A 12,659-nucleotide genomic window follows, 5' to 3' on the forward strand; every position below is an offset into this window, starting at 1 on the left:
ATGGATAATCAGAAAACATTAAAATCTCATGTAAGTTTGGCTCATTGTGATAATTTCACGATTCCTACAGGAATATCATTTACAAAGGTATCACTGAGAACTGGGGTTCCTTTGTAATGACACACAGCCTGAACAAAATAATGAGTCATGCCACAGTGGATGTTTCATAGTAATTGTTTGCATTGGCAGCAGAACTTTCTTTAGTTATGTTGAATGCGAAAAACAATGTTAATTTATGTAAGGCAGCCAAGACTAGTTATATCCTCTAAGCTTACTTAACATCTTATAAATGTAGTGTTAGCAAACATTTAAAGAGTTTCTAGCAGTACATTAAATGCAATCTAGGACCTAATTTGCAACGGCGATACACCAAATACAAAAACATTTATAATAATCCATGCGTCTATTTATGTATATTCTTACAGCTCACACAATTGAAGTGTGTTTCAAATATTTTATAGCATAGATGAACTTACATTTTCCAACATCAAAGTGTCTCTGTGTGCACTAGCTCATTAGCAGGAAGCTAATGTTAGCCTTACCTTAAACCACGCCCCTGCCTCGTGTGAGTGACCTTGTATTATTCAGTGTGAGTGTGATGTGATGTTTTTAAAACAGAATTAAGAAACACAATCACTAAAATAAAAAAGCCTAAAATCTAATTTGGAATTCAGTCAAATTAAGACATTTAAGGACCGATGGATGCTGTGAAGCAAGATGCCCTAATTACAGGCTGGTAACAATATTGCCTTAATAATGAATGAAATAAAGAACCTTAACCTTTGCATTATTTTTGGATTTCAGCTATTTAACTCACAAGTATATTGTTGTTTTTATTTCTGAGAAGAGGAAAGTGTGGCTTGTTTCTTCACCATGCTAAACAATGCTTCATTTACAAATGCGTAGTCTTAATTAAAAAAATAGCAGAAGATATGTGGCAGATGTGTGGCAAAACCTACAGCATTATAGGCCATAACACTTTATGCCACTGGTTATCCCCAAAATGCCCAAAAGCTATTTACCTCAGAGTCATAGTCAGCCAGGATCCAGGGGAAGACCGGGTACTGCATCAAGTCATTGTAGGATCTGCCGGCCAGTGTGTTCAGGTGCATCAGATACTGGAAGTTGCTGATCTCTCCTCTCTGAGAATGAAGAAGTGTTAAATTTTAGCCATCCAGGTCATTTTAAATGTGTAGTAGTAATATTTCAAAATGAGGGGAATGCTGAAGTTATTCTTCCACTCCAGAAGGTTATAATCAGATTTGAAGTTCATCAAAATGAGCGAATCCACTTTGATGAGCAGCAAAACATCAAGTTCAGCCAATTTATTGACTGATTCCAAGTAGAAAGGCTTACCTCCCACCGCTGTGTTACTGATTTCTCTCCAACCAAAGTGCTGAGAAGACCCGATCTAGATAAGAAGACACAAATCAGCTAATCTTATCTGCTTATTGGCAGTCTGAGGTTATATGTGAGCATTATGCATGCTTCATGGGCTTACCCTTGCTCTACACTAGTGTTGGGCCGCTGACCAGAGACTGACTCTGAGCTGTCTGCTAATGAGGGAACAACTGCCAAAAACCTACAAATAAAACAACAGAGTAATGCATCATTTATAAGAATGAATGACATTTGGCCAACTTGAGGCTGTTTCTTCAATATACACCTCACCTCTGATAGACCTTGTTCCTGACTCCCTTCTGAAAAGCCAAGAGGTAATTTCGCCCATCGCCTGAAAACACCTCTACTGCCATTGGCTGTAACAGAAAAAGCATTGATTGGCAAGGGAAAAAAAACACAAAAAAATACATTTTAAAACAGTTGTTTATTTACATTCCACTTTAAACCTGCTAACTGTGTCTCTTTTATTACCTGGAGCAGATAGCGACGCTTGTGCACCTCCTTGATGTCTTCGTATGCAAAGATGCTGCAGGTCCGTTTCAGCTGACTCTGGCTTTGTCGGGCTCCTTTGGGGATAATTGGCTCGTGCATGCTGGGAAATGACAGAAACATCAACAATAAGCCCTATTTGGCTACATGTGGTGGCTGGCTAAATCCATCACTGTAGGTGATTTTATTTCTGTCTGTATCACCATGTTGATATTTTTCTCCCTCCTCCACTGAAACAGTTCCAGCTCAAATTAGCATTGTTTTTTGAAAAATAAAAAATAAATAAATAAATAAAAATAAAAATAAAAACCTATTTTAGTCCTGTCTGGATAGAAAAATCTCTGATTCTACAGACAGATGTCTCTCTTTTTTTTGTCTTTTTTTTTTTTTGGCTGCTGCCACTTATAGTATTTAGTTGTATTTGCCTGCAGATTAAAATATTTTTGCCAATCATGAAATGATACATACTTTAGAGGAGTCCCTAAGACATGTATTTGCTATCACATCATATTGGGAAGTTGTTAAAAGGAGAAAGAAAATAAAGGTTCTTAGCAAAGCATGCAAACTGATTAAACTGACCATGGCAGCTCTCACTTTATATTAGCATATGCCACAATATCATGACTTTAGTGTTCTATAAATAAATTCATGATCCAATAATGTGCAGGTATCACTATACAAACATCGAAGTTGTTCAGAGTCACATGCTCATTCAGTTTTAAATTACAGCCATATGGATCCAAGAGTTTCATTACAGAGGAGATGTCTTGTCCGTATACTGCTAATGTTATAAACAATAAGGATACCATAAGATCATCTCATAGAGGTGTAGAAAACCGTAAGCATTCTTTAGCATTCCCAAATAAAAATGTTGCATCTAGGGGTGGAATGATACAGAAAATTCATGGTATAATAAATGTACATAAATTTAAACAACATGGTTTGTGGTAAATGCAAATAACATGGTCTGTGGTAAATGCAAATAACATGGTTTGTGGTAAATGCAAATAACATGGTTTGAGACATTTCACATAAGCTTGTAACTAGCAATGGGTGATTAAGACATTTATATCACAATATTGTCTGAATTTTAGGAGAGAGCAGTGTATATACACTATAAGGCCAAAAGTATGTGGACACCTGATCATCACACACCTATGTGGTTCTTCCCCAAACTGTTGCCACAAGGTTAGAAGCACACAATTGTCTAGAATGTCTCTGTATGCTGTAGCATTACAATTTACCTTCACTGGAACTAAAGGGCCCAGACATGTCCCTGTGCACCATGTGAGGTCCATGAAGTCAGAATTTGCCAAGACTGGAGTGGAAGTGTTCTGCACTGAGCCCTGACCTCAACCCCACTGGACACTTCTGGGATGAACTGCAACATTGTGAACAATGTGTCCCAGGTCCTTCTAAAATCTAGTGAAATCTAGTGGAAAGCCTACCCAAAAGAGTGGAGGTTATTATAACAGCAAAGGGGGACTAAATCTGGAACAGGATGCTCAAAAAGCACGTATGGGTGTGATGGTCAGTTGCCCACAAACTTCTGGCCATATAGCATATAAAAATTGACATGTTCTACTAATCTAGAAATGGGCACTAAAATAGGTTAAGAAAAAAGAATCCACCCATCTGTGCCACATTTGTTGCGTCCAGTGACAAAATTTACCAAAAAAACTGGATTGAGTCAAACAAGAATGAAAGCACAAAAATTGGGCGCTATTCGTAACGGACTAAAATGTACTGAGAAACACACACCTGAATACATACATACTTAATGACAATGATGCTCTCTGAATTTTTTTCCAGTTTGTACTTTCAAAACAGATCTTACTGGATCAACACAAACAACAATATCTACACAACAAGTCCCTAAAGCAAAAAGATCTGGATCTCACTTTGCAGGAAGCGTCTCGATGTCTCTGATCTCTCTGGAGACGGTCATAGTGAAGCCGTCAATCACGTAAAAATGTTCTTTGCCAAACAGCAGCAGCCCTTCACTGGTGTCCAGCCCTTGGACCCGAGCACAACGGTACATGTGCTGAATCTGTTTACACACATGGTAACAAGGCCTTTAATATATGCACATAAACATCTGCAATGCCATCATAACAAAATCAGAGCAGGGACAAATTAGAATACTGAACACAAACAAGACAAACACAAAATTGAAACCAGATTTTTTAAAAATAAATGACTGAATTTAATAACCTTTTCTCCCTCCTCCAGCAGGCGGAGCAGGGTGGTGTTGTCCGTCTTCTGCTCCTCATCTACAGCTCCACACTCCAGCAGCTCCTGTAGCTGCTCTGGGCCGTCCTCATCTCCGCCATCCGCTGTGGAGCGAGAACGCTTCAGAGGAGCTTTTACAAGACCTGCACACACACAAACAGACCATCAAACCCACTATCAAAACGATCTACTCTTGGCACATTTACGGCTAAACTACAGCGTTCCTTCGACATGCAGACGAGGAGACATGCATAAGCTTTTTTACATTTAAATATTATATTAACTTTTACATCGAACCTGTTACCAGAATGTCTATGAATGATGTTTGTAGTAAAAAGGTGACTGAACAAGTTCTACATGAAGCCAGTCATCCAAGGTGCTTCATTATTTTGGGAATAATGAACAGAACTGATTAGGAGATTAGAGTCAAAATATCTTCAAGGTAAATTCATCTGCCTTAGCTTACCACCAGCACTGGTTCTTCTAAACCCTGCCATTTGCCTCCATGTGTTTTTTCCCTTCATCTGCAATTCGCATCACGCAGCCTTGTACCAAACAACAATTACAACATGCTGTGATTTAACAACACAGTCGGAGCAGTAATAACCTGATTGCTGGAGAACAATAGAACATCAGAGCACCAGGGTCCAGTTTGCACTGAATGGTGTGGATCGAGACTTGATTAGGGAAGGACTTATTAAAACTCTTTTCTCTCTATCTGCAGTGGTGGTATTTATTCACATTCTGGAAAGATCATTAAAGGATTTTTTTCTTTCCATTCAGGAAAGAAAATTTATCACCAAAGAACCAATTAACATTTTAAGCTCAAAATGACTGAGCTTGATACCTTTGTTCCTTTCCTCTGGCATGAATTAGCACCAGAACATATTTTCTCACAGAATTTTCACAGAGAAGAGTAAAGCAAGCTGAATTGATTTCATCAGTGACATGAGGAAAACATTCCACACTGAAATGCAAAGCTTTGCTGCTGTGCTCTTACGTCACCTGATCTCTTCCGTGAAAAAGAAGTAGATGGGTTTGCTTTCCAAGCATCAAAAGTGAATGCAATTCCACACTACACTGCATTTCACTTCTACCCATGTGTGGGAATCGCACAACACTGAAATGCAGGGGGTGTAGTGGAACACCTTTAATGATTTTAAGCAATTCAGAATCGTTACTAAACATAATAAAAGTGTTCTAAGACCAAAAATGCTCACAGCTTACAGCAGGACCTCAGAGTTATGTTATCAAATTTCTTAAACTTACTTTCAGCAAGGAGTAGGATGAATATTTACTGGAATTCCTTAAGTGTTTTGGGGCACGTCATGCTGTAATTGAGCAGTTGTGCTGTCGTTCTCGGTTTGGTTTATGTGTACAGTGTATATTTGCATCTGATCAAATTTTCAGCCTTCTGGAACCAAAAGTTCCAATACTGCAGGTCTTAACTGGACTGGACTGGTTTTACCTTTGACCCTTGCGATGGTGTCTTCGCCGTGCTCTGGTTCCTGCTGTGTGCTTTCTCCCTCTGTGCTCTGCTGGATGGAGTGCTGGTACATGCCCGGGTTTCCCGACAACAAGCGCATGTAGTACTCCTTACTGTCGTAGCTGATGGCTCTCCGGTAACGCACCGGCTTCTGGGGGACAGAATCCTTTTTTAAATGTTGTGAAACATTTAACCAAAAAACATGACTAAAAACTAACGAAAGCTAGCAGAGAGGTTATGTCTGTAAAAATCTTCAGGCATTCAGGACACTGAATAGCTGAAATAGTTGTAAGTAACAACTGAATAATCAGAGCAAGTAGAAGTAGTAGTAAATAAAAATTATTTCAAAGTCATGACACATACAGTCATGACGCATTAGTACCATCCTGTTTTGCAAGATCAACTAGTGCCCCTAGCTTACAATATTTACTATTAAACTGCAGTTCGAATGCATGAAGCAGTCCTGTTTACAATGGGTTAATATGCACTCAAATGATTTGCAGGAGTGAGAAGCACCAAAAACCAAGGTACCGCAAATGCACTTCAGCCACTTATGTCCAGAACAGTGCATCAGCCTTGTGGAAACATTTTCGCAAACAACACAACACGTAGGACTCACAGAAGTAGATAAGCAAAGCCTTATATATCCAAATATTTTTGGTATAACATAGAATGTTTAAAGGCAGAAACTGTCAAGGCTTTGGCCACTCTAGCATCATGCAACTGTTTCAGTGAGTAGGAGAAAATCATTGTTGAATCATTCATTCATTAGACCAGGTTATACCTGAACTGGGACACAGCCCGCTGCCCCCAACAAGGGTACTGGAAAAGACGTCTGACAGAAGGGAAAGCGTGTAAGATACAGATTGGCTAAAAGCCTGTTTTAAAGATACTGTTATTTATAGACTTCATCTTTAACCTGCCCTGCGCTAAACGTCACCATCATGCCCCTCTGAGGTAACTGCTAAATTGAGCCAGGTTGCATTGAACTCTCTCTGGCTTTGCACATTGATAAAAAAAAAAATCTTGATAAGCCTGGAGAAGTCTTATTTATTTGAGTTATGTAAGTGATTGTGCAAACTGAGGAGAGCACTGTGAATAACAGGAAATGATATGACCACTTGAGACTAATCGTTGGCTTTAAAAGACCTAAGTGAACTGATACTTGGTGAAAAAAAGACACACAGTGACACACACTCAAACACACTACCTGAGAGCTGTTGTTAGGCTCGTTGTCAGGCACGTAAGGGTAATGGATATAAAACAGATCATTGCGAACCATCTTCTTCCTCATTCGACAGGGCCCCTCGGTCATGTCCAGCTGGAACTTGTCTAGGTGTGAGCCAATAGGAGGGCCCCAAAGACCTCGCTCACGTAGTAACTCGTACTCGATTGCTGCCCATTCATCAGTCACATACTTCAGTGCATTCTGCTGCCTCTGTTATAAAAACAAAATAAATATTAGTTAAGATTAAAAAAAATTGCTGTGCACGTCTGCATTAAAGTTGAATGTGTCGTGTACTGTATGTATTAACTTATACCACACTGCTGTGCACAGAATGCTTGATTCTGATTGGTCAGAAGATCAGAACAGTCAGAACAGCAGCTCTGACAGAAGTTCCAGCTACGAGGTTTATATTAATGTGCTGGTTCTAATACATTATTGTTTGTATAGTAATAACTTACACAGGGACTTGTATAATGAACAGTTCATGCAATCAGATTTGGAAAAAAAAAAGTAATTATTGATATGGTGAATTGCTCTGTAAAGAGATGTTTATTTAACATTTATGGAAGGCTTCTCCAGTGTCAGCGCTTTGTAACTGCCAAAGGAAAAGCTGTAACTTTAGGTTTCCTGCCACATCTTCAGGACTGAGGGCTTTGTGGTTTCTCAGTAACATGACAAGTGAGAGAAGGTTAATGTAAGTGATAACATGAACTAACATGCTTTGTGGATGTTCCACAAAAGTAAATGTAAATATAAAGGAATAAAAAGTATGATGTGACGTTCTTTAATAACACTCATCTTTGAGATGTGCTACTGTGCCATTGTGGTCGCACAGCACCGTGTCATTCACTAATTTCCTTAAACAACATGTCCTGATGTGTTTTTATTCCTTATAGATGTAAAAGTGAAACAATAACTCCAAAGCAAATCAGATATTTGTTGGGTGTTTAATCCAGAAGAAATGATCTTGGCTCCACATTTGCGTGTAAAACATGTAATTGCAAGTACAGTTAAAAGCATTCTCCGTCCCTCAATGACCCCGTCACCTATGTTTAAAAGATATATCCATCATCACGTGCCTTTTAAATAAAAGGTGACAGAGCTGAGCAACTCTGTTCTGATTGTGGGGTGGAGCTAATTTATGGGCCAGAAAATTGTAAATAGAAGCATATAATGGAAAGAACTGTGCAGAAACACTACTGCAAACATCTACACTACTGCAACCCACATTTTCTACGTTGCCTTTGAAAGTGTTATGATTAGTGCTAGTCCTAGAATCACTCTTAAACATTATAAACTGCACTTAATGTTTGTGCTGTAAGAATGATGAATTAAGAGCCTTGCGTACAGACAATTTTGCACAACTCTGATATTCTCAACAAACGTTTGCAAGTCTGATGTCAACTGTCTTGATTGACAGCTATCTGAGGTCAGAGACTTAACCTTGAGAGATACAGAATAGCATTTTTAAGCAGCTTTTTCAGAGCAGGAAATCTAAATCTGAAACTGCATCTGCAAAAAAATCAATACCAGCTGACTTAAATTTCAGGCGTCAGCCCTAGTTGTTGCTTTGGATGACAAATAGGTCATACTTGATCAAAACATACAGGACTGAAATGCATGTCCGCATTTTTTTGTTCTGTGAGATGCTAACCTCTTGGTACTCTTTGTACTGCATGGCCACTAGATCCCGCACCACTGCAATATGTGTGAACATCCACTGGAAGGTTTCCTTGTAAAGAAAAAAGAAGATTTAGTTCACATTTAGTTCAAATTAGCTGCAAATGAATTGTGCAGGCAGGAGTGTGAACAGTGAAATTAAAGCGTAGATGAATAATATAATAATAAAGCACATTTTAATGGCAATGAAATCTCAGGGTGCTTTTACAACTGATGGTAAAGATAGAGCAAAATTTAAAAGACTAATAAAAATGAAATAAAGTAATAAACAGTTAAATAAAAAAAATTTAATAACACATACAGACAAGACAGATAAAGAAGCTTAATGAAAGGAAAGGAAAGGAAAGGAGGAAGGAAAGGAACTAAGGAAAGGAAGGTTAGGAAAGATAAAAGTAAAAGAAAGGAAAACAAAAAAGAAAGAAAAGGAGAGGAAAAAGGAAAAAAGATAAAGAAAAAAATAAACAAGGAAAGAAAGAAAGAAAGAAAGAAAGAAAGGGAAGATGAAGAAAGTAATGAAGCAATGAAGTAATGATGAAGCAGTAATTAAACAAATAAAAATAAATAAAGTAAAATTAAAAAATAAAAATAAAAATTAAATAAAGTAATAGTCTGCAACTTCTGCACTAAAACACCACAGCTTGTGATGTCAGCATTTTCAGTACCTGTGCTGAGAGATTGTTCTTGTTCATGCCGCTCTCTTTCTTGCTCCGCCGGGCGCCTGTGAGCTTGGACAGGCCAAATCCACTGCTCACCCGAGACAGTTTGGACTGATTTGCTGGGGCCACAGCCTCGCCCCTGCTGATACACTTCTTCTCATGGGCTGAACAGGACAGATAAAAAAAAAACAACAAATACTGGCTTTATATAAGCACACACGTCTGCATGGTTCCTATGTGGAACTGCGTATAAAGTGAGTGAAGTACAACACTCATGGCTAATGTATGTAATGTATTTATTTCATTTCTTAATTAAAGTTCTGCTGCCTGATTAAACAGCTCTGCTAGTGTCTATTAGTAAAACAGACGTAATAGTGTGCATGTGTTTCCCCTCACCGAGGTGGTTCTGCCAGCTCTTGGCTGCTGGTTCCTCTAGCGCAGGACGGGCAGTGCCGATGTCCACGTGTCCTCGGTCGTTGACAGGAAGAGAGACTTTAAAAATGTCCTCCAGCATCTGTCTCTTACTGTGCATCAGCTCAGTCCACACCCGGTTCACTGCCTTTAGCAGCAGTTGACGACCTATTGGCATTTACATTACATTTATTCACTTGGTTGATGCTTTTAATTGATGCAGTATAATTAAAAGGCTTACAAGACAACATAGGATTACACTAAATGTGTCTTTTAGGCTTTCAAAATAAGCAAGAGAGAGAGAGAGAGAGAGAGAGAGAGAGCAGAGACTATTTCATTGGCTGTTACAGATAAAATCCTAACGCCTTGTTATGAGATGTGACAGTCGTACCCTCGCTGACATCCTGGCTCTGCTGTGTATCAGCCTCGTTCTCTGATGGCATCATGACATGCCAGGTGGTCATCCGAGCTTCAGCCTCCAGCCCAAACCCTTCCACGTTACTGCAACACAACACAAGGGTGATGTCATGAGTCCATGAAAATGATCCTTAAGGTCCGTTTTTCATTAAGATTAAGATTTATTTAACATTTTTTAACATTAAGATTTATGTGTCTATAAATAACATTTTATATACAAAGATTAAGTCCAGGTGAGTTTGAACCTGAGTAACAAGCTTAAAATGGGAAGAAGGCAGTAAAAAAAGTTTAGTCACAGTCACATTACCACTATCTTTAATTTACACTCAACTGTGAATACACACATACTGTCAGAAAGATGTCTAAGCATGTCAAAGGTTTTTGTGTGTCTTCTTCTGTAAATTTGGTTTATATCTTTAATAACTGAGACTCCATTTACAACTCTTGTACAGATACTTTACCCATGAGTCAAAGCCCTAACAAATTTCATTAATTTATACTCTCTGGTTAAACTAATCTTGTACAAGAAGTGTTTAAGGTAATTAAATACAGCCTGCAGATCTGAAAATTGTACTTTTCAAAGAACTGGAAAGACAGACCACTACAAATTGCTACTTTTGCATATCAGACAAGGTCCAACAATCGCATGTGCGGGCGAAAAAGCATGTGGTTACGATCTTAACAACATACAATTCAGATAAAAGATGCACGAAGCAACCAGCTGTAAATGGAGTCAGATAACATATGTCTCAGTTCTGTCGCTATAAAGTTAAAAAAGAGATTGTTCATTCAAAAGTTCAAGAGTTCTGAATCAACCTGTACCCTAAATAAGTGTGCAAGCAGTAGGTATGTGTAGTACATAAGTCACCTTTAACAAAGTTAGAGAGTTACTGATAAACATAAAAGAACCTAGACATTTGCAAATAATCATAGAAACAGAGTAAACAGTAAAGTAGAAAGAGTTAAACAGGACATCCACTTTAAAGCAGTGAACAGGAATAATAGGGTTAACGATATAACAAACACACAGCACACTAACCGAACTGGGCAAATCAAGTGAATTGCAAAAGCATATTTTCTTGATAATAGCCATTATTAAATAATTCAACAATTCAACAGTAAACACTTTTTGCATGCAGTAGGTATGATCCGCACATGCAGTGTGCACTTACAGTCTTACAAGAACAACTATTACATCACTTCAGTGATTGATTCAAGGTTCAAGGTTCTCTATTTGTCACATACATTACATACAAGTGATGTATTAATGTAGTGCAACGTTTTTCCTTAGTGCCTCGTCCCACAGGGCAACAATGATACATAATAAAACAGAATATAATAAAAGCAGAATATAATAAAAGCAGAATATAATAATAAAACAGAAAAATAAAATAGAATAGAATCTGATTATTCTATTCGCTGTCAGCCCAGCCAGGTAAATGGCAGATTAATTAAATTTTATCCTATTCACAATGACTGCTTTTGTTTTGCCCGTTTCTGATTTAGCGCAAGTGTTATCTTTGCCTTCAGACAAACTATTACATGAGCTTGAAGTGGTGATTTCTGAGTCAGCCTAGTAACCGTCTCCTGACAACGCAATCATCTTTGCCAAGCTGCTGTGTGCCAGTGTGAGTCAGAGACACAGGAAAAATAAAAAAACAGATGAAGGAAAAAAGGCACACTCTCCAACCCACATACGAATGCTCAGACCTCATTTAAATGCACTCACAAAAGACCGAGTCTGACAGACTGACATAAGCAAATTCATCACCACTGTTTTAAATAACACTTCCCACAGGACACCTTTTATTTTTAGAAGCAGAAAAGAAAACAATTCTCTCAAATCAGATTTTACCTTCACCTTCAATCTGAACCTAACAAGTATTTTCAATGATCCTCCATTTAATATTTAGCCTCAACTTGTAAAGTTAACCGATTTAAAATATGTAGAAACTACTAAAGGTGGCTTAGAAACATCTTTACATCTTTATTTAAGTAAAAAAAAAATAGCAGCATCTATAAACATACTGGACATGCCCTCATCGCCTCCTGCCAGTCAGCTACCAGGCTACATAACTAGTAATGAACCTAACTCACATTTGCCACAGGTAGACATGAGTAAGCTTGGATATGACTGGCATAAAATGTTTTGTCAACCTGCTAACTGAGCTCATGTTTAAGAATTCCCAAATTTAGCTCTAACCTATTTTCCCATTTTCGAGATCAGGTTTGCTCCAACCCTCCAACCTTCATACAGCAATATCTTTACACTTTACAATCTTGACTCTTCTGCACCTTTCTTGCCTTTCCTCTGAAAATACATCTCATAAAGTCATGGCTCACCTGCCAGTGTGTAGATTGATTAAACAGTGCGCAAGACAGGCCACAAATTCATGGTCATGGTTTCCGGGTCCTAGCACCAGGTTGCGGTTTACTGTTAGCACACGCAGCGAGTCCAGCAGCGCCACCTGCTGGGGAACGGTCTTATGCGGTCGACAGAGCTGATACAGTACGGTGCGATTCAGGCAGTGATAGATGCAATCCAGTGACAATCCCTGAGACCTTCGCTTTGCCTAATGAAAAAAATCAAAGAGAAAGGAGAAAACAAGAAGATGAGATGACAAGTTTAATAATTGAGCTGCAACAAATTCAAAAGACA

At 38.4% G+C, this 12,659-nt stretch overlaps 1 protein-coding gene across 7 annotated transcripts in view; it reads right to left on the bottom strand.

Annotated features, from left to right (window-relative positions):
* wdfy3 (WD repeat and FYVE domain containing 3) overlaps positions 1–12,659 on the bottom strand; it is an 86,639-nt gene that overhangs the window by 12,726 nt on the left and 61,254 nt on the right. For 4 of the 7 annotated variants that reach the window (XM_026931124.3, XM_026931120.3, XM_026931121.3 and 1 more), the window contains 15 exons: positions 12,344–12,573; positions 9,975–10,084; positions 9,569–9,751; positions 9,179–9,336; positions 8,491–8,568; positions 6,819–7,046; positions 6,393–6,443; positions 5,591–5,759; positions 4,105–4,265; positions 3,792–3,940; positions 1,873–1,993; positions 1,672–1,757; positions 1,502–1,582; positions 1,357–1,411; positions 1,023–1,142 (listed from right to left, as the gene is read on the bottom strand). In XM_026931124.3, the coding sequence (XP_026786925.3) occupies positions 1,023–1,142; positions 1,357–1,411; positions 1,502–1,582; positions 1,672–1,757; positions 1,873–1,993; positions 3,792–3,940; positions 4,105–4,265; positions 5,591–5,759; positions 6,393–6,443; positions 6,819–7,046; positions 8,491–8,568; positions 9,179–9,336; positions 9,569–9,751; positions 9,975–10,084; positions 12,344–12,573 (1,980 nt within the window). The remainder of the gene's footprint in view (positions 1–1,022; positions 1,143–1,356; positions 1,412–1,501; positions 1,583–1,671; positions 1,758–1,872; positions 1,994–3,791; positions 3,941–4,104; positions 4,266–5,590; positions 5,760–6,392; positions 6,444–6,818; positions 7,047–8,490; positions 8,569–9,178; positions 9,337–9,568; positions 9,752–9,974; positions 10,085–12,343; positions 12,574–12,659) is intronic. The other 3 variants (XM_053228822.1, XM_026931123.3, XM_026931122.3) reach the window with 3 other exon arrangements.

This window comes from Pangasianodon hypophthalmus, chromosome 24 (assembly GCF_027358585.1).
Source record: "Pangasianodon hypophthalmus isolate fPanHyp1 chromosome 24, fPanHyp1.pri, whole genome shotgun sequence".
NCBI lineage: Eukaryota > Metazoa > Chordata > Actinopteri > Siluriformes > Pangasiidae > Pangasianodon > Pangasianodon hypophthalmus.